The sequence below is a fragment of the Maniola jurtina genome, chromosome 11 (assembly GCF_905333055.1).
Source record: "Maniola jurtina chromosome 11, ilManJurt1.1, whole genome shotgun sequence".
Taxonomy (NCBI): domain Eukaryota; kingdom Metazoa; phylum Arthropoda; class Insecta; order Lepidoptera; family Nymphalidae; genus Maniola; species Maniola jurtina.
In genome coordinates this window covers 9,916,903-9,936,640 of record NC_060039.1, presented here as the reverse complement: position 1 = coordinate 9,936,640, position 19,738 = coordinate 9,916,903, and the positions used below count along the sequence as shown (strand labels likewise).

General features: G+C 36.1%; 1 protein-coding gene across 3 annotated transcripts in view; it reads right to left on the bottom strand.

The window, feature by feature from the left end:
- The window catches only part of LOC123869546 (pyrokinin-1 receptor-like), a 55,325-nt gene that overhangs the window by 27,165 nt on the left and 8,422 nt on the right, over positions 1–19,738 (bottom strand). For all 3 annotated transcript variants that reach the window (XM_045912527.1, XM_045912526.1, XM_045912528.1), the window contains exons 2-4: positions 10,940–11,751; positions 9,614–9,720; positions 7,812–7,919 (exon numbers count right to left, since the gene is read on the bottom strand). In XM_045912527.1, the coding sequence (XP_045768483.1) occupies positions 7,812–7,919; positions 9,614–9,720; positions 10,940–11,729 (1,005 nt within the window). In that variant the 5' untranslated portion in view covers positions 11,730–11,751. The remainder of the gene's footprint in view (positions 1–7,811; positions 7,920–9,613; positions 9,721–10,939; positions 11,752–19,738) is intronic.

Genomic DNA, 19,738 nt, shown 5'->3' with positions numbered 1-19,738 from the left:
ATCAGAATCAGTACCCTATACCTACTGATGTTTTTTGAATTAGTAGAGCTAATTACAAAAGGTGCCGATGTTTATCGTTAATACTAACAAAGAGTCTCTTTCTAACAAAAACATAGAGCTTAGCGGTGTGACTCTTAAACACTTGATATTATAGTCACCGACGCGATGTTATGAATGTATGTACCTAATGTAAACTTGCTCTCATATTCGGTTAGTAACTGATTGAAGTGTTTCTTTTGTAAATTACTAAACAAGTTCACGAATCACTACGTACGTACCTGTTGCTAGGTACTATGCCGAACAATCTAAACAAATGAACGTTTGTACCCAATGTTTTTCTGTTGTTCTGTGTTTAGAATGCTTTGTTTAGAAAGTGTTTGGAAGTTTGCAATAATTCATTCTGAGCTTTAAAAAGGCTTGATGAATTCTCTATTGGTGTTAATTTAATTCGATTGAAATTATAAAGAGAAATTAGAACAAGTTAATTTATTTTAAATCAAGGAGAAATCTGAGTACTTTATGAAGTTTTTAAGATTTGTTGAATCAAGGGGCAATCGGAGAAATAAACATTTTTGATTTGATAATAGTAGCATAGCCCTAGATTAACAAAGAATCATTGATGGCTCTTGTGTAAAGTTGAGCTAGAAGCATTGATGGCTAGAAAGGACTATGAGATTTTCGTGTGATCGAATAGCTTGCTTTCTGGTGGTTTCGTGGAAACCAGGCAGTGTAGCGATTCAAAACGAATATTATTGATTTCTAAGATATGGTTAAAAGAAAAACAATTGTGTTTTCTGAAGTAACAGATAGGTATTATTTCAAAATTAAGCAAAAATGAAATAAATAGTGTTATAAACCTTGTTATAATTGGTGTAAAATACACCGAAAAGTTAAACATAACTCTAAAACTCAATGCTTGCCCATAGTATTTAGGGCTTTCAGGTAGTAAGTATCAAGTTTACGCACGAATCAATTGTGCGTAAACTATTTTTAAAAGATTATGAGAAAATAAGTCATAGAGTTGTACAAAAACTGTACGATTTGTATTTTTGAAAAATTAAAATTCGGAAAACACAGCTTGAACTTGATCCGATACCAAAAATTTTGGGATTTAATTCATATTGACGTTACTAGAAAGCAAATGGTGTAAATTAAACAAAAATAATACGTTGTTGTTTTTACTGACACGTTTACTGTATTGCTACATTATTGCAAGTTAAGATTGATAAAACGGAAGCAAACCTTAATTTTTTTTTGCTGTTCGTAATCTTGTCACCATGTATGAAGAAATCGGATAAATTAGATTCAAAGTTTTGATTTAAAGTGATTGAGTTACTGAATTTTAAAAATGAACCATCACAGACGATGCCAGACGATGCCAGAATGTTACGTACCCACAGAATTTGAGATGATTTTAGATAATGATGATGAAAATGAGGAACAGTCAGGTGTAGCCATTGTCGGCGCGCGTGAAGTAAATGACGATAATGTCTAGAGTGATATCGCGTGAAGTAAATGACAAAAATTTCTAATTTGCTAACGTGATTGATTTTGGCTCACAACCTGTTCCTGTTGTCCGATCGTAGGCCATATTCCTAACCCAGTTTAGCTGGTCGGAGGCTGCGCGGCGGCAACGGGTTAAGGGTGTGTGTGCGTGGTGGTGTGCCCCGTGGCGGGTTTGGCTTGTTGCCGTGAAGTGCGGATATATTCCGTGGTGGTATGACTTATTACAGTCGCTGTGTTGCTGTGGCTTATGGACTAGTTCCTAAAGTCATGGTGGTATTGATTGAAAATGAATCACGTTTACTTTTGCACGTTTCCTCGTACACGTTTACTGTTGCACGTTTACTTACTTTTACACGTTTCATTGTACGGTTTGATCGTTACGTGTACGTTTATTGGTACATACGTACTTTGTGTTTGAGCCTTAAGCGAATTGAAGTTTCGTTATTTTGGAGTACAGACAACTACTTAGATTGTTCTTCATTGTGGTTTAGACATTGTTCTTCATTGAGTTTTGGACGAATAGATTGTTCATTGAGTTTTGGTACCATATGGTAAATTAGTTTTGATCTGTGGATAAGTACTTGACATTCTGTGCTTGTGGTAGTTGAGTAGGATAGCCGAACGGTTCATAACTGGTTCAGTACATGAAAGGTTGTCATTTTGCTAATGACAACAGCTGAAATCCTGTAGCACACGAGGGCGTGTGAGAGTCAGGATCGCCGTGTCGGCGCGCGGCGCTGGCGGCTGATATCAGATAGCACCTTGCCCAATGCGTTTGCTTATGTTAGCGCGTTTAACTTGTCGCGAAGCAAAGTACAAAGAGATCATTGTTTTCATTATGAGCGACGGTGACGTGGTTACCATGCCATCGAACGTGGCCTGGGGTCGGTTTGTTTATCTAATGGGAAAGCTTACATTACAAGCTGAGAGCATGAAGCTGGCAGTCAAATTCTGACCTCTATACCGAATGAGCGCGACCCGCGGGGACTCGTTATTCGCTCTATTAATTAAACTTAATGAAATCATGACAAAGACTTCTAAACGCAGATTATAACGTGGCCATTTGATTAAGAACTTTGTGACTAGTGATTAGTGAGCGATATCGTTAAATAAGACTCTTTAGTCATTTCATTACACCTAGTTATTGTATTTGCCTCGCGCGTTTCCTTTGCCCACAAAAGATAGACGAACTAAGCTAGAAACCTAGAACCTAGAACCTAGCCTTCTTGATGACGATCGTGAGCCGCTCGCTCCGACATATAATTATATAGTATAGTTAATTATTTATACTTCTTTATAACTATAATAAATATTGTACTATTTTATAAGTATTTATTATTATAATATAATTATAAGTATATTTATAAGTTTATTATTATACTTCTTACTATCATCTTACATTATACATCGTCACTTACTTACCATCAAGTAAGATATCAGTCGCCTGTAATGTAATTAAATAAAAATAGCTTCCCTACAAAAGAATTTCGAAAGAAAAACTCGACATTTTCCCCAGAAAGCGCCTAATTGTCGAAACAAAACAGCAAAATTCCATTACAATAATTTGGCTACGGACAATATATTTTGGTTGCTAAAACGACAGCGGCCCGAAGTGAGGACGTTACCCGGTTTACCAAAAATAGTTCAGATTTATGTACGACCTTTGCCAGTGGCAAAAGGGGTGATATACACCTTTACTCGCTATAAAATGGCATTCATATAACAATGAAGTTCTCCAACCTAGCTCGCCAAACTAGTTTTCTTAATGAAATCACTTGTGTTTCCCATTTTTGTATTTCAAAGTTTAGAAAATTGCTTTGTTCACAAAAAACGATTTAAAACAACGTGGGAAAATTATAAACTTGAAATACTAAAAAGTGCTCGCATCTTCGTGTGCCCGAATATAAGGTTTCTAAAAATCCCGTGGAAAACTTTAATTTTTCGGGAGTAAATATAACCGGAGGATCAGTTGGATTGCTTGCATATTTTTATACTTTTATATTTACGGATATTTTTCGTCTCCGGGATGCAAGCTGTTCCTGTATTAGGTAAATTTTCGTCAAAAACTGTTAGATATATTAGGGCCCGGAACAAATAACACACTTTCGCATTTTTATATCTATTACTTACTTAGTATGGATTTTTATCCGCTATTATACTCTAGAGGCCTACATTTCTACTGGTTGAAGTTCAATATTTCTTATTAGCGAGGCAGAATGCAATAAATGTCACAATATAAGTAGAACAGACCGAAACCCTGTTTTTATTGTAGGTACATTTGTTGTGAGAAAAGGGAAGATTTTTCCTGATTTAATAGCGTAGATTTTATTAGGGTTATTAGGTTAGGGTTTTATTCGATAGACTAAATGTGACTAAGAGGCTATCCTCGTGAATGGTCCTAAATGATGAAAACCACATTAAAAACCAGTAATGCTACTACATATGCTACTTTTTACCTGGAAAATGTAAGAGTTCCCACGGGATTTTAAAAACCTAAGTTTTACGCGGACGGGGTAGCGGCATCAGCTTACATTTTGCCAAAACGTTTTAAACTTTTAACCTTTTAAAGCAGAGTCAAGGTCTTTCGCAGAAGAAATCTGAGAGATGATAAATAATAATGAAAGAATTCATATGAAACTTTTCATTCCTCAATGCTAGGAATAAGTAGGTAGCATTCATCTTCAAGACATGTAATATATCAAAGATATATAATATGAAATCCAATATATAGAGAGATTTTATTCTATGAAATGAGATCCACAATAAGCGATATTACAACGCAAACTGGGTAGGTATGCATAGGAGTACTTTTCTATTGGAATAAAATTATTTGTAAATTAAATCCCGGTTTTGTGGTAGTTACTTATAGTTTAGATACTCTAGCTTGTGCACGCAACTTTGTCCACGTGGATTACACTGATTTTAAGCCCCTTTTTTTTCCTTTTAGGCCTCATTTACACGAGAGCTTTTTAACGTCCGATAAAAAAACGTACACGTAAAAAAACGTTGACGTGTGAACATATTCTTGGGAATACATATTTTGTTCTATTTTGACGCTTTTTTAATGGATGTTAAAAAAGCTCTCGTGTAAATGAGGCCTTATTGCTTGAATTTACAAAAATCCGCGGATATTTACGTCAATGTCCATGCCAAATATTTTGTCACTCAGGCCATTAGTTTGAGCGGTACTTATTTAGATTAGATAAAAGCTATTATTATAGCTTGTTACTTATATACTGTTGTTATTGTTATACTTGTAATTACAAATAACACTAATTGCTATTTATTTCGCTGTTTTATCTCAACTATTTACCTATTATGCTCTAGTGATGGATAAAATATTAAAGAACACTCCGCTAAAACACATAGATATGTACTAAAACCAATAATTACCAATAAAGTTCAAGTAAAATATATTATGTTAGATCTTGAATCCTAGTGCGAATAATGATTTTTATGACTAAGAATATTATTAACAGCAGCATAATATTTTCATAAAGGTATTATTATTTATGGATAATAGCTTCAACAAATTGATGTTAATATTCATTCTATTTAATATGGCGGATACATAGGAAGGGGATTTTAAACTATCAATATTATTAAGCAATGATAGCTTAAGTGGTAAGACTTCAGCTTCCCAGGCGGGACGTCTGGACTCCGGAATTCAATTCCGGCCACGCACCCTTATCTCTTCGGAGTTATGTGCGAATTTTATGAAGCAATCAAGTATCACTTGCTTTAACGATGAAGAAAACATCGTGAGGAAACCTGCATGCCTGAGAGTTCTCCATAATTTCTCAAAGGTGTGTGAAGTCTTCGAATCAGCACTTGGCCCACGTGGCAGTCTATGGCTAAAACCCTTCTCACTCTGAGTGCTTCTTCATATCCGTGCTCTGTAGTGAGCTGGCGATGGGTTGACTTATATTTGGCCGGTCATAACTAAAACTAACCGCAAGCTTTGAGCTATTACAACTAGGCTAAGCAGTGCTTTTGTGCCTCTATAACCTGCACGCCAGTTAGGTAGTAGGTATACCTAGTACCTACTATAGCGTTATCGGAAAAGGCCAAATGCATTGATTAAAAACTTAATAAGCTCCGATTAGTCTAGTAAAGCACACGTATTATAGTGAAAGCAAACTAAGGATTTTTGAAATTAATTATCTGGGCGACACGGTTTCAGGATTTTAAAAAAAATAACAAAGTAGTTATCGGAAATGATAAATTAATTTTGATTAAACGAAGGTTCGTAGGTATATTGCAATGCAGGTAGCTAGAGTAGGTAACATAATAATACAAAAAAGTATCTAAAATGCTTGAAAAAACCGGCCAAGTGCGAGTCAGACTCGCGCACTGAGGGTTCCGTACTCGTATTTTTTCCAACATTTTTAACGATAAATCAAAAACTATTATACATAAAAACAAATAAAAATCTGTTTTAGGATGTACAGGTAACCCTTTCATAATATGATACCCCACTTGGTATAGTTATCTTATTTTGAAAATTGAAACACATTTTAATTTTTTTTTTTAAATAATGTCACCACAAATTCGCATTTTTCAGGTTTATTCATGTACTATAAGACCTAAAACCTATCAAACCCCCGTAGCACAGCCACCAGGCGCGGGCGTTGCGTAGAACACCGTGGGATTTAATTCGGTAAGAGTCAGACATAACCTCCGCGCCTCCCCGAGTGCAGTGGTATCCGCAGTGGTGGATTTTCCCACCAGAAAAATTTTCAAAAGAAAAATAAAACCGACTTCAAAAACCAAAAACACTAAAAAGTAGAAAATAATTTTTGTTTAGCTACACATGTAATGTACCTAGGTATGAAGTCGAGCGAGCATATTAAAACAAAATTAGAAATCCAAGAGTGAAGCTCGCCCGACTTCATACCTAGGTACATTACATGTGTAGCTAAACAAAAATTATTTTCTACTTTTTAGTGTTTTTGGTTTTTGAAGTCGGTTTTATTTTTCTTTTGAAAATTTTTTATTTCACAATTTTTAGTGGCCCCACTGTACTATAATATGCTATGCCCAGTTAAAACCCTACTGTTTACTAAGCTATTACACTGATCGCGAGCAATTTGCTCTTATCCATTGAGGAGTTCTGTTCTCCATCTCCGAAGATATTCATCAGATCTTCACCAAATTTATATGGGACCACCTGCACAGTATACCCTTTCAAACAAAAAAAAAATTTTCCAAATCGGTCCTGGGGTCTTTGAGTAATCGGGGAACATACATAAAAAATTAAAAAAAAAAAAAAAAAAAAAAGATCCCGACGAATTGAGAACCTCCTCCTTTTTTGGAAGTCGGTTAAAAAAAGAAATTTCAACTACATATATGATTATAGTGCAATGATGTTGGCAGCAGTTTAGCAGAATACTAAGACGCATGGAAGAGAAAGGTGGATGACAGGGTCCTATCCACATTGATACAATGGAAATGCTAACGATTTGGTGGTTTGCAAAACAAGAGTTCGTTTTCAGTCAACGCTCAGTGCGCAAGGGACCGGACATAGAATTGCACGGATGCAAACGGACATTTTTTGCGTTTTTTTTTTTTTACTTTTTTACGCTCTGCTTGATAAAGTTGAATGGGGTTAACTCAAAGCTTGTGAGCATTAGTATCATAAGGAAATCTCTATTATAAATGATTAATGGCAGGAAAGAAAAATAAATACGACGCAGAGAAAGCAAGCTTATAAAAGTAGTTAAATATTGATTAAATTGTTTTAGATACATTTATTTTTCTGGGCGTGACAGGGACTGGGCATGACGGACGTGGTAGATTTTCCTACCTAGAAGTATTCCTAATAAATAATAATCACAATAATTTCATAAACACTGTTGTTTTCAGTCTTTAGTATCAAGTAACATAGCCCCGCCTTGGCTTCGCTGGAGCGGGTTTTTTGAAAATCGGTAAAAAGATAAAATTTCCAAAAGTCCTGAAACTCATACTTTTTCATTTTTAACCCCCGACCTAAAAAGAGAGGTGTTATAAGTTTGACGTGTGTATCTGTGTATCTGTTACTGTAACCTTTACTTGTCGGGGGTGTTTAAAAATTTTTAATTCACACTTGTATATGTATAGATTTAGTACATACCAAATTAAATAAGCGCACCTATATTCCATTATATTGTATTTCTATAATTATGTTTTGATTTAACTTTTGAACAATTAATTCGAGCAATTACATTGATTGCAAATTAAGGTTACTTTGACGAAGCCATGTTTCTCTTAATTAGTGAGCCAGTTTATTTAACAATTACATAGTTACAAATTAATTAATGTCTCACCTTGAAGGCGTTTCTAAATTTGTTCGACATAATGTTGTACAGGAAGGGGTTGATCGCTGTGGACAGGAAGTATAGAACACCCGATATGTAGGTCAGCACTATGTACACCTGGGGACAATAAATTCAATATTAAATTAAGTATAAATTATAATTAAAGGGTCACAACCCTGCCTGAATTAGAAGAAAACATTACCCATATTATAAAATGTGAAAGTGTGATAACGGGGAACCAACCTAACGGATTGACGTGATTTGCATGGATACAATAATTATAGTAAAAACCTAGGCTACTTTTTATCCCGTTAAATCAAATAGTTTCCACGGAATTTACAACAACCCAAATCGACACGGATGAAGTCGCAGGCATTAACTAATTCTATTTTTACTTAATACGAGGTAATATGCAAGCAAGACAATGGAGTAAATCTAATTAATTCGTAGTAGTAATAAAAGCTTAAATTCTCTTCAAAAGCGAGAACTTTCCTTTACTGATTATTATCTACCCACCAAATCGGAATACTGCGAAATTCCTACCTAAACCAAAAGGAGAGACATCAGAAGGGAAAAAGCTTTCATTTAAAGGAAATGCTTTCGGAAGGAGAAAATCGAAGAAACGTCAGGAAACAAATTATTTATTTCTCTCAGAGTCTATGCATGTCTAGGTCTTGCCTGCGACTTTGTCCACGTGGATTTTGATTTTCAATATTTCAAGGGAATCTATTATTTTCATGCTATAAAAAGTATACCTGCCTTCCGCAAGTTATGAAGGTACTAGCGACCCGCCCCGGCTTCACACGGGTGGACATTTATTTTTTCTATTTTCCGGGATAAAATATAGCCTATACGGATTCGGAAGAATCCCTCTAAGTAATGGTAAAAGAAATTTTGTAATCGGTCCAGTAGTTTTTGAGCATATTCAATACAAACATACAAAAATACAAAGGTTTCCTCTTTATAATATTAGTATAGATAATAATAATCTAATCTAAATAATAATCTAAACGTGAAAATATAATAGATACGTAAATGGAGTTGTCAGAGTGAACTAGAGTTATCGAATCGTCGCGTTTTCTCTTCCTGGATGCTGAATGACAGATTTACAGCATCGTACAATACGGTTTACTTGAAAAGTTAAACTAAGGCATCTGATACACTCGGATTACGAGTGGAATTTTATAAGATTTTATGTTCAAGTACACACACCTACTTATTAACTTATTTTAGACATAAATAAAAGGTGATCGCACATAACGTCACGTGCCTGACACAATTTTCATTAGGCTATTAGTACTTAGTTATGAAATAACATGCATTTTTCGACGAATTTTCAGTCGTTCGGTTTTTGTGACCTGTATGATTAGTATGAAATCTTATCTCACACAAACGTTGATAGAATTCGAGTTTCGAAACACTTCAGCGTTAAAGTAAAATGGAGCTTGATAACTCTTTGTTTTAAAACTCAAGTTCGTCCATACAACTACAACAGCCAGCGTTCCAAGTGGAAACGTTGCATTTAAATCGGTGGTACTAAATTCAATCGTCAAATAACTTTTATCTGAGGAATTATAATTCTAAGGTTGAGGGGTTTGACAGTTTTTGTATAGGAATATTTGTCAATACCTCAAATTTATTCCACAGATAAAAGTTAATTGACCATTGAAAAATCGGCTCTAAATCAATTATTTTCAGACTTATTTTACTCATCCGTCAAGTTATTGTGATCCGACGCTCGAACTCTACCATTATGGATGAGAAGTTAAATCTCATACTAAGCACATAGTTGTATTTGGCTTTGTACCTACCTTATAAAAAGTATCAGTGGGGTGTTCCAAATTCTTCCCGTAGATGGCTATCAACCTCTGGACGTGAAAAGGCGCCCAGCACAGAAAAAATGACAACGCCACCGCAACTGTAAATTTTCAGTGATCAATGGACAAGTTTGCTACACAAAACACTGGGGAAGTGTAAGAGGGAACTGGCTACCCAGTTCCCCACACTTCGTTGACGGAGACGACGCGGACGCGTACGACCTCGTGAACGGATCCCTTCCCTCACCTTCACAGGTGAGGGAAGGGATCCGTTTAGTATTTTGAGCTGTGCGTTGATAGATCAGTCAGTGAGTCAGTCAGTCAGCCAGTCAGCTTTTTCTTTTATTTATTTAAACAGATTGCTTAAAATACTCATAATTTCAAAGATTTCAGATATACAAGCGCGGGATTTAGGTAATCCTGGACTATTAAATTATGAATAAGCATAGTATGGATTGGTAGATAATTATATAATCAGGCTGTCGTTATAAGATGTCTTTGTAGGCCAGAATGTGCGGTTTATGACAACGGTGAAATAAAATTCACTTTACGAGAAAATTTTGAAAATATTATAATTTACGCATCTCATAAAAAAGGCAGAATCAGAACGAATAAAAAATAAACGTTATATCGTAAACATTTACACATGACATTTTCAATTTAGATCTCGTGCCAATTGGATACAATTTATGATTTTTTTGTCGTCGTTGTCATAGTTTTCGTCGTTAGTAACTCAGTTTTAAATTGTTATCTATCCATTGATGTATCTACCTATCTACGCTTCTGTCGTTAGTAGTATTATTCATTGAAGTCTTTCAGAGTGTCGAGCTTGCCGAGAGTGCAACAGACATGAATGAAATTGATGATTGATTGGTGAGAAAAATATAATGAAGTACAAATAGTACCGTTCAATTCTTTCATCTTCGAAAAGACATTCATGTCATTCATATTATTTCTGTTCGAATGATTTAGGTAAGTAGGGTAGGTATAAGATCTTTACTACATCTGTCTCATGAAAGTCTTAGAACTTGTGGGATAAAGAGGTTTAGATAAGTTATAATATTATATGTTGGTATATCTTCGTATGGTCTACATAAAAATATATTACATATTTGTAACATCTGTATTAACCCATAATATTTAACTATAGAATTGAATAATTGAATTGAAAAGAAGACGGTTAGGAAGGTTTGAACTAACCGGAACTCTTATTCGTTTAGTATTTTGTCTTTACTGAATGCCAGTCATTAGTCACAAGAGCACCGGTTGTGGAATAGATAGACACCTATGTTTACCTTGTTTAGAAAAACGCAAACTCACCCAGCATCCTAATGACCCGTCTCTGTGAAGCACCATTTCTGTACCTCGGTGTCCCATTAGGCCGCTCACTGTTTTCCATTGAAGTCTTTTTTAAAGGGTGCAGCACACGTGACGTGTGTAGTTTAGCACCAATCAGCACATACAGCACTGTTATCAACGACATCGGAACCACGAAGAACACAAAACTCGAAATCACAAACACTTGATGTACACCGTGTCCCTTGACGGTACACGCACTAACATTCTGTCCTTTCTCACTATACGTCACTATACCGAACTGCATGGCTTGAGGCACCGCAGCGCACAACGCACAAACCCAGATGACGATAATATATCGCACAGCTCTGGACAACTTTGACATAGTGTGGGACATGAACGGACGGCATATGGCGATGTACCTTTCCACGGTGAATGCCGTTATCGTCAACACCGTTGCATTAGCTGATGTTTCCGATACGAGTCCTACTGTGATGCAAAGCGCTTCGCCTAGAGGGTAACAAAGCGGGTTCCATAATCGATGCACTTCAAGAGGAAGCCCACAAACTAGCAGCAGAAGATCAGAGATCGCTAGACTGAAGAGATAAAAGTTGGTCGCCGTGTGCATAGATCTGTTACGTGCTATGACCACACACGTGCTTATGTTTCCCAGGACTCCTGCTACGAATATGACGACATAGATGATGCTCAGCGGAACTATGATGTTTAAGGATTCCGGCTCTGAGAAGCTGGATGACTGCGTCGTATCATTCGTGAAATTGAGCAGGAGTAGCTCCTCATCATCCAATCCCATCTTCACGATTTTCGTTGGACACCTGTAACAATTTATAATATACATATTTTAAATACTTAGGTATCTCGTTTCTCTATATAATATACATAGTTTTTGATGATTTGATGGTCCTTATCGATTTTTAGGGTTCCGTACCTCAAAAGGGAAAAGAAATCCTTATAGGATCACTTCGTTGTCTGTCCTGTCAGTCAAGAAACTTATAGGGTACCTACTTCCCGTTGACCTAGAATCCTGGGCAGATAGGTCTTATACAAATAACCGCATGAAACTGAATTCACTATAGATCTCACAAGCTTATTTCATAATCTGACAAATATTATGTAGGGCAACGTGTAGCATGATAATATATGCACCGCCCGCCCTCCCACTACCAAAGAAGCAAGTAAAGCAAGCAATACACACCAACAACACACAACGCCACACAAACCATCTAGAACACAATAAACGTACTATGTTTCACTCCGGCATCGGTGCGTCCTATAATATAGAGGTTACTCTAAATTGAATATTGCAAACTTAGTAGTTGTGCATTGTGTTTCTAATTGTGTATGTGGTTCCTTGTATACCATGGACGCAAGTAATGCCTGCTTCTATGTAACACAATACGTAGATCTCATTCGAGTTATACATAATGACTCTCCACTAGTTGAAAATACGGGAAGGTCATTATTTTAGGACTTATGATGTAGACGCGTGCATATCTATTTTTAGGTATGCTAATCAAATATTCATTTGCGAAGACGGATATAAAGATAAACATTAAACAATAATTATTATTCTATTTTTACAAAAGATATAATAAACTGAAGCTAGATTCAAGTTTACATTGTCATGAATGAACTTATTTAATTATAGAATAACTAGGTGAAGCCCACGACTTCGTTCGCGTGATTTAGGTTTTTAAAAATGCCCTCGCAACTCTTTGATTTATCGGGATAAAAACCATTCACTCTCTAGGTCCTTACTATAGCCATGCAAAAAAAGCCGTCAAGTGCGAGTCAGACTCGCGCACCGAGGGTTCCGTATTCGGGTTTATTTTTCCGATATATTGCACGATAAATCAAAATCTGTTAGGCATAAAAATTAATAAAAATCTGTTTTAGAATGTAAAGATACAGCCCTTTTATATGATACCCCACTTGGTACAGCTTTATCTTAGTTCGAAAATTGAAGTTACTAATTATTTATTTGTTCATGAACACATTTAATTTTTTTTGTGATGTAAACACAAATTCACATTTTTCGGATTTTTCCCTTTACTTGTGTTTTCCTACTATAAGACCTGCCTACCTGCCAAAGGAGAATGCGCAAATTTCATAGAAAATTACCCCAGCTCCGGCGCAAAAGTAATCCACCTCAGATTTTCATACATTTGATGTGTATAAAAAATAAATGTATGTGATCTCCCTAATCAGTGGCTAACATAGGAAAAAATTGCTTTGAAAATTCATTCAGGCACGATTTTTATACTAAACTATCTAGTTACCAAAAGAACAAATCTCAAGTAAAAATGCAAAGTAATATCTACAGAATCACTTTTATTTGAATTCTTTAAATAAATAAATAAATCTTTATTATCTTAACAAAATTCGTCTTTCATAACAATATTCGTTTTTTTTAAAACAAGGTTGCTTACATTCGGATTGTTGCAAAAATACTTTTCTATTGTTTCTCGGCTGTGCATTTGAGTCGCAGGTAGCGGATTACTGCTTACAGGTAGCGGATTACTGCTTACAGGTAGCGGATTACTGCTTACAGGTAGCGGGTTACTGCTTACAGGTAGCGGATTACTGCTTACAGGTAGCGGATTACTGCTTACAGGTAGCGGATTACTGCTTACAGGTAGCGGATTACTGCTTACAGGTAGCGGATTACTGCTTACAGGTAGCGGATTACTGCTTACAGGTAGCGGATTACTGCTTACAGGTAGCGGATTACTGCTTACAGGTAGCGGATTACTGCTTACAGGTAGCGGATTACTGCTTACAGGTAGCGGATTACTGTTTACAGGTAGCGGATTACTGCTTACAGGTAGCGGATTACTGCTTACAGGTAGCGGATTACTGCTTACAGGTAGCGGATTACTGCTTACAGGTAGCGGATTACTGCTTACAGGTAGCGGATTACTCCGCAACAGGTTTTGATCGCAATCGCGGTTTGAGGTGGGGGTTTGAGGTTTATACTATCTTGGTTGGGTCCTACACAACGTTCAAGAATTTGAACATCCCGCTGCCTTCTTAGACAATGTTTTGATAGATTTAGAATTATAAGAGAATATACACATTACCTATCATAATATTGTATTTGTTAGTATTACCCTCACTACCCACCATAATATATAAATTGCAGATAATAATATGTATGTGCAATTTGTAGGTACATAATCTTATGTATATAAAAAAATGAATATTAACATACTCATACAAATGCATAAAATATAAATATATGATAATATTTATTATTTGTATCGTTTATTAAAATTCGTGCCTGAAAGAATAATGTAAGCAATTTTTCGCTATTGAGCCACTGATTAGGGAGATCACAAATATTTATTTTTAATACCCATAAAATATATAAAATTATGAGATAGGTGCTTTTCGCGCCGGGGCTGGGGCAATTTTGTCCATTCTCCTTTAATGATTCTAGGTCAACTGGAAGTACCCTATAGGTTTTCTTGACAGACACGACAGACAGACAAATGGACCAGACAGACAGATAGACAACAAAGTGATCCTATAAGGTTTCCTCTCTTCCTTTCGAGGTATGGAACCCTAAAAATCACGTCGATCCGATGCTCCGTTGTGACGTTAAACGACAAACCAACAAACAACACTTTCGAATTTATAATATGGGTAGATATATCGTGGTGTTGAGATTGTTTAATGCTAACTTACTGGACAATAAATACGATTTTATTACCTGCCATAATTCAATTCAATGTTCTATTATTCTAACATTATAAATAATTTTAAGATACGTGAATATTATGCAAACAACTTTTTTAATTTTCAACATATAAGTAGTAACAATAAATTTTTAATATAGGTACACAAGCGAATATGTATTTGTAGTTTTTCCACATGCTCATCGGTTTGCTGTCAGCGAAGCATGACGTTGACTCTTCAATTAGCGAATGTATAAATTCACAACACATGACCAAATTACTTTTGAGCTTGTAAATTAAAAATTTACTTCAAAATATTTCGATCACAGCTGCCATGTTATGCGATTTATTTTTCCTTCATAATTTATCCCCCCTTGCATCAAACCAGCCAATACATAGTAAGAATCAACATTTTGTAGGCATCATTATTTGGTGCAAAGATAGCATGTATCCCATACGTGGATATAGGCTACTTTTTATCCTGGAAAATCAAAGAAATGCCTTGGAATTTAATAAACCTAAATCCACGCGGACATCGCCTAGTAGGCAGGTAGGTAAATAAATAGACTGCTAAAATCATAACCCTTCCTTTCGGCTTTGCCGTAGTCGGGTAATAAAAGGAGAGACTGACTGCATGACTGATATATCGACTTGAGATTTTGCACGTAGGTAGATAGCATCTTCCAATAATGTTGATCTCCAATAAATAAGAATTTCGAGAAATCTCAACGGGATCTTTAGAAAACAACGACAGATTGGGACAAAGTCGCGGGATAAACTAATGATTGTTATACTCGTACTTATCATAAAACATAATGTATGAACTGATTATGATTTTGAAACAGGTTTAAATACCTAACTACTTGTACCTTGTTTAGAAAAAGGACAATCAAATCGCAGCGTCGAGCGTAAAGATTGATATTCGATATTGCCTGCAATTCCCCTTGGTCAGTGGTACTCAGTACTCAAGTGGCTTTATTACGGCAAAACAAAAACATTGACTCCGGATTGATTCCTTTACCCGGGCAGCCAGTTTATTTTCTACGTCTTATTACAAGACGTAATGCCACTGATTTATTACAAGTATACTCACGCTCAAATTTCCACACTTATAGTTTACTAGGCTGTACGCTTTTTAGCACAACGAGGCACGAAGCGGACCACGCTGGGTATATCGCTTATTGACTGAGTGCCACACACCACCATCCAAAAAATAACGGGACTAACTGACATTGAAAGTGTACGAAATGGAGATGGGCAGGGCATGTCTGTAGGACCAAAGCTGATGACCAATGGACATGTTTACTACTGTTTGTAACAAAACGTTGGAAGACAACCATCCCATTGTTGGTCCGACGACATCGCCAAGGTTGCAAGAAAAACTAGGCTGAGACTCGCTCAACACTGGGAAGAGTGGTGTATGCCACTCTTCCCAGTATGCACATGAGGAGGCCTAAATAAAGAAGAAGTAGACGCTTTTTAGTTATTGCTTTCTGTTAGAAACAAAATTGGTCTATTCCTATATTATAATTGACATCAGTACGGGTTGCAACCGTTGTACCAGTAAGCGTAGGTGCTGTAGGCGTATGCAATTGCAAACTGTGAGGAGACTTTACAATCTGACCACGAAACTAACAAGCTACTCCGGCTACACTGCACTGAGGTTAACTTAGGAAGTTGTGGGCCCTATATTGCGCACAGCTCATCCAAACAACCGCAACAGCTGATCATTCATACAGGATGATCTTTATAAATAAGAAAATTAAATAAATCATAATATCTGGTAAATATTGAAGATATAATTCTAAGAAAAGAAATCATTGAAAAAAACAGTAATGAAAAATACTTTTATTGCAAGAAGCTAGACATGATAACTAACTTCTTGCGAGCTATATTTGTTATTTTATTCTTACCGCCAACTGTGTGACACATTTTTTTAAAAAGAAATCGATCAATAGGTACTTTGCAAGAGATCGTTTTTTTTTGTAAAATTGTTTAAAAAAAATCAATTTTTTGTGCTAGTATCAACTAAAAATGCGATTTGTAGATGATTTCCTTCGGAGGACAGGCGACCTACCTTCTATTTAAGAGCTTATTTTATAAGCTTCTAGGTACATGGCCACCATCAAATCTGTTATCTGATGGAAAGGGGTGATGCGACAAAGGGAGAGACATCGTAATCCGTTTTACAGCTGTTCACTCTATTTCAAACCCGGTACAACCCGTGGGCGCAATGTTCTTAAACTCGTAAATGAAAATAAAAACCGGTCAAGTGTGTCGGGCACCGAGCAGTGTTGTGTTCCGTAATTGCCCGTCACAAGTTCATAAACTTATATTTAACTTAAGTTAATGGTGGTCATTTAAAAATGGCTCTTTTTCATAAATAAAAATTTGATTTCTCTTTCATTTGTGTTACATTTATATTATAATTAACAAAACTTTAGACTTTTATTTTATATTTCAAATACGAAAATATTTTTGAATGACCCTTTATAAGAAGAAAAGTCTTAAATCACTGACCGACTCATCAACTCCCAGTCCTTGGATCTAGAAAACTGCAGAAGTTCCCTTTATTATGTGTCTGACGCGTGTGTTCCGTGGGTGTGGCGCATGTGTGGCACAGGTGTTGCGCATGTGAGGCGCGTGAATAACGCGTGTGTGGCGCGTGTGTGGCGCATTTGTGGCGCGTGCGTGGCACGTGTGTGCTGCGTGTGTTGCGCTAGTGTGCCAAAGCTACCATGATACAACTACATAGTCGCTGATCGTTCCTTCCTGCGTTGGGGATAATTTTCAGGTTATTTTCAGCTTTTATAAAATAACGAAGGTCTGGTCCTCACGGACTTTTTCTCTATTACCTTTTCATATTGAATTCGTAAGGAAAACTGAAAATGCTATCGAGAGAGAAGTAAGTAATGGAGAAAAACAAAAAGAAAATTGGACAATAGCTAAACCAATATCCGTTAAAATTTATACTGGACTCACAGCTGCAGTCTCCGAATCGGTAACCCACATTATTACTCGCCTTCCAGAGGATTATTATGAATTCAGCAGTCTGTTTGCATTTCGATATTGGTATTCTGATGGTAACTTAATTTTAAGAGTACTTATCTGCATCTTTTTAATAATAAGGAAAGGGCAGACAAACTCAATTTAATTTCTAAAAATTTTTTACGAGACATTTCACCGCGTTTAATAGCCTCATCGGGTGACAGAAGGGCTTGATTTTCCGGGATAAAAAGTAGCCTATGTGCTAATCCAGGATATTATCTATCTTCATTCTGAATTTCAGCCAAATCCGTCCAGTGGTTTTTACGTGAAGGGGTAACAAACACACACACACACACACACACACACACACACACACACACACACACACACACACACACACACACACACACACACACACACACACACACACACACACACACACACACACACACACACACACACACACACACACATACAAACAAACTTTCGCCTTTATAATATTAGTGTGATATGCTAGTTTAAATTCAATTTTAACTTGTTATTTCATTGGGTAACTTATAAACTACCTACGAGTATCTAACGTTATTATAAGTAATTTATTCACAAAATAAAGTCCGATAAGAAGGTTAACGGCCCAGTTATATTAGTATCATTGAAAAAGTAATCCATACGCCATAAACAACCTCCACAATTACAAAATACTGCTATATGCTGGTTAGGCAATCGTCAATAAGTTACATCCATATCCATACCAATAGGTATTATAAATGCGAAAGTCTGCGTGCAAGGTTTTCACGGGCAATCCCGTTTAACCAATTTTCACGAACAAAGTATTTTAATATTATTAATGCGGAAGTGTATCTGTCTGTCTGTCTGTCTGTCTGTCTGTCTGTCTGCTAACTTTTCACGGCCCATCTGTTTAACCGTTTTTGAAGGGTAGGTACAAATAGCTTACATCCCAGGAAAGGACATAGGCTACTTTTAGTTTCGAAAAATTAAAGAGTTCCCATGGGGTTTTTAAAAGACCTGAATCCACCTAGACGAAGTTACGGGTATCATTGACTTGGTATAGAGGTAGCTTGCAACCTGGAGATGGACATAGCTGGGTACTTCTAATTCCCGGAGAATCCAAGGCATTTAAAAAAACTAAATAAATCCACGCGGACGAAGTCCGATGCGACACAGTAGGTATACAAAACAGAAACAATCAAAATAAGTTCCTTCTATTTCCCGACAACTGTCTATGACATAGGCAGTTAGAATTAAATACATAGACTCTCAGAAAATCTTTACCGCTAGCTAAACCGTTAATTTGCTAAGTAAGTTTACCTATTTAAATAATATATAATTAAGTCTAGGGTTTATTTTGACATATTTTATTTGTAATGACTCTAGCGCCGATACGGAACGATGATTCTATAATAAATAAGAACGAGCCCGCAATAAACTCTTTTGATATGTAGCTATGTCTAAAAAGGAACATTAGGTTTTCACTTATTATTTATCGTAGAAAGAAATAAGAATTTTCAGAACTTTGACCCGAACAAGTGTTTGCTCGATGCTGGCTTATTAATAAATAATTAGAAACATGTAAATGCGTTAAAATTAAAATGCAACCATCTAGGTACTTCCGATAGCTTCTGAGTTCTAAGGCTTTTAATTATAAAGGTCCTTATCTCAAGAGCAAACAGAAACCATTATGAATACATTTCCATAAATCTCTAGTCTTCGTAAGCCTATTAGGCTAGTTATCATAAAGGATAATTGTAATGTAGAGCTCTTCTATTTGCGTTGAGAGATTCTTGAGTGTAGTTTTGCGCTTAATTCTAGTCTATATCATAGGCTTAACTAAAATTAGGTATATCTTATTAAACAGGCACAAACTAGATAACGGGTAGTACCACGATTGATTTGATGATTTTTATCGGCCAATAAAAATCATTAAATTAATCTACAATGTAATATGTCGTTAATACACGAAAATATAAGCTTCAAATCATCAGGCAAGATCTGTTCTGGAAAAGCCGATTTTACAAGCCACTTACTTACGTCCTGTACATACTAACAAACTTACGTGATGCAACGCTTAGGTGCCTGACGCACAAAAACTGACAAGAAATATTTTTTAAAGAAGATA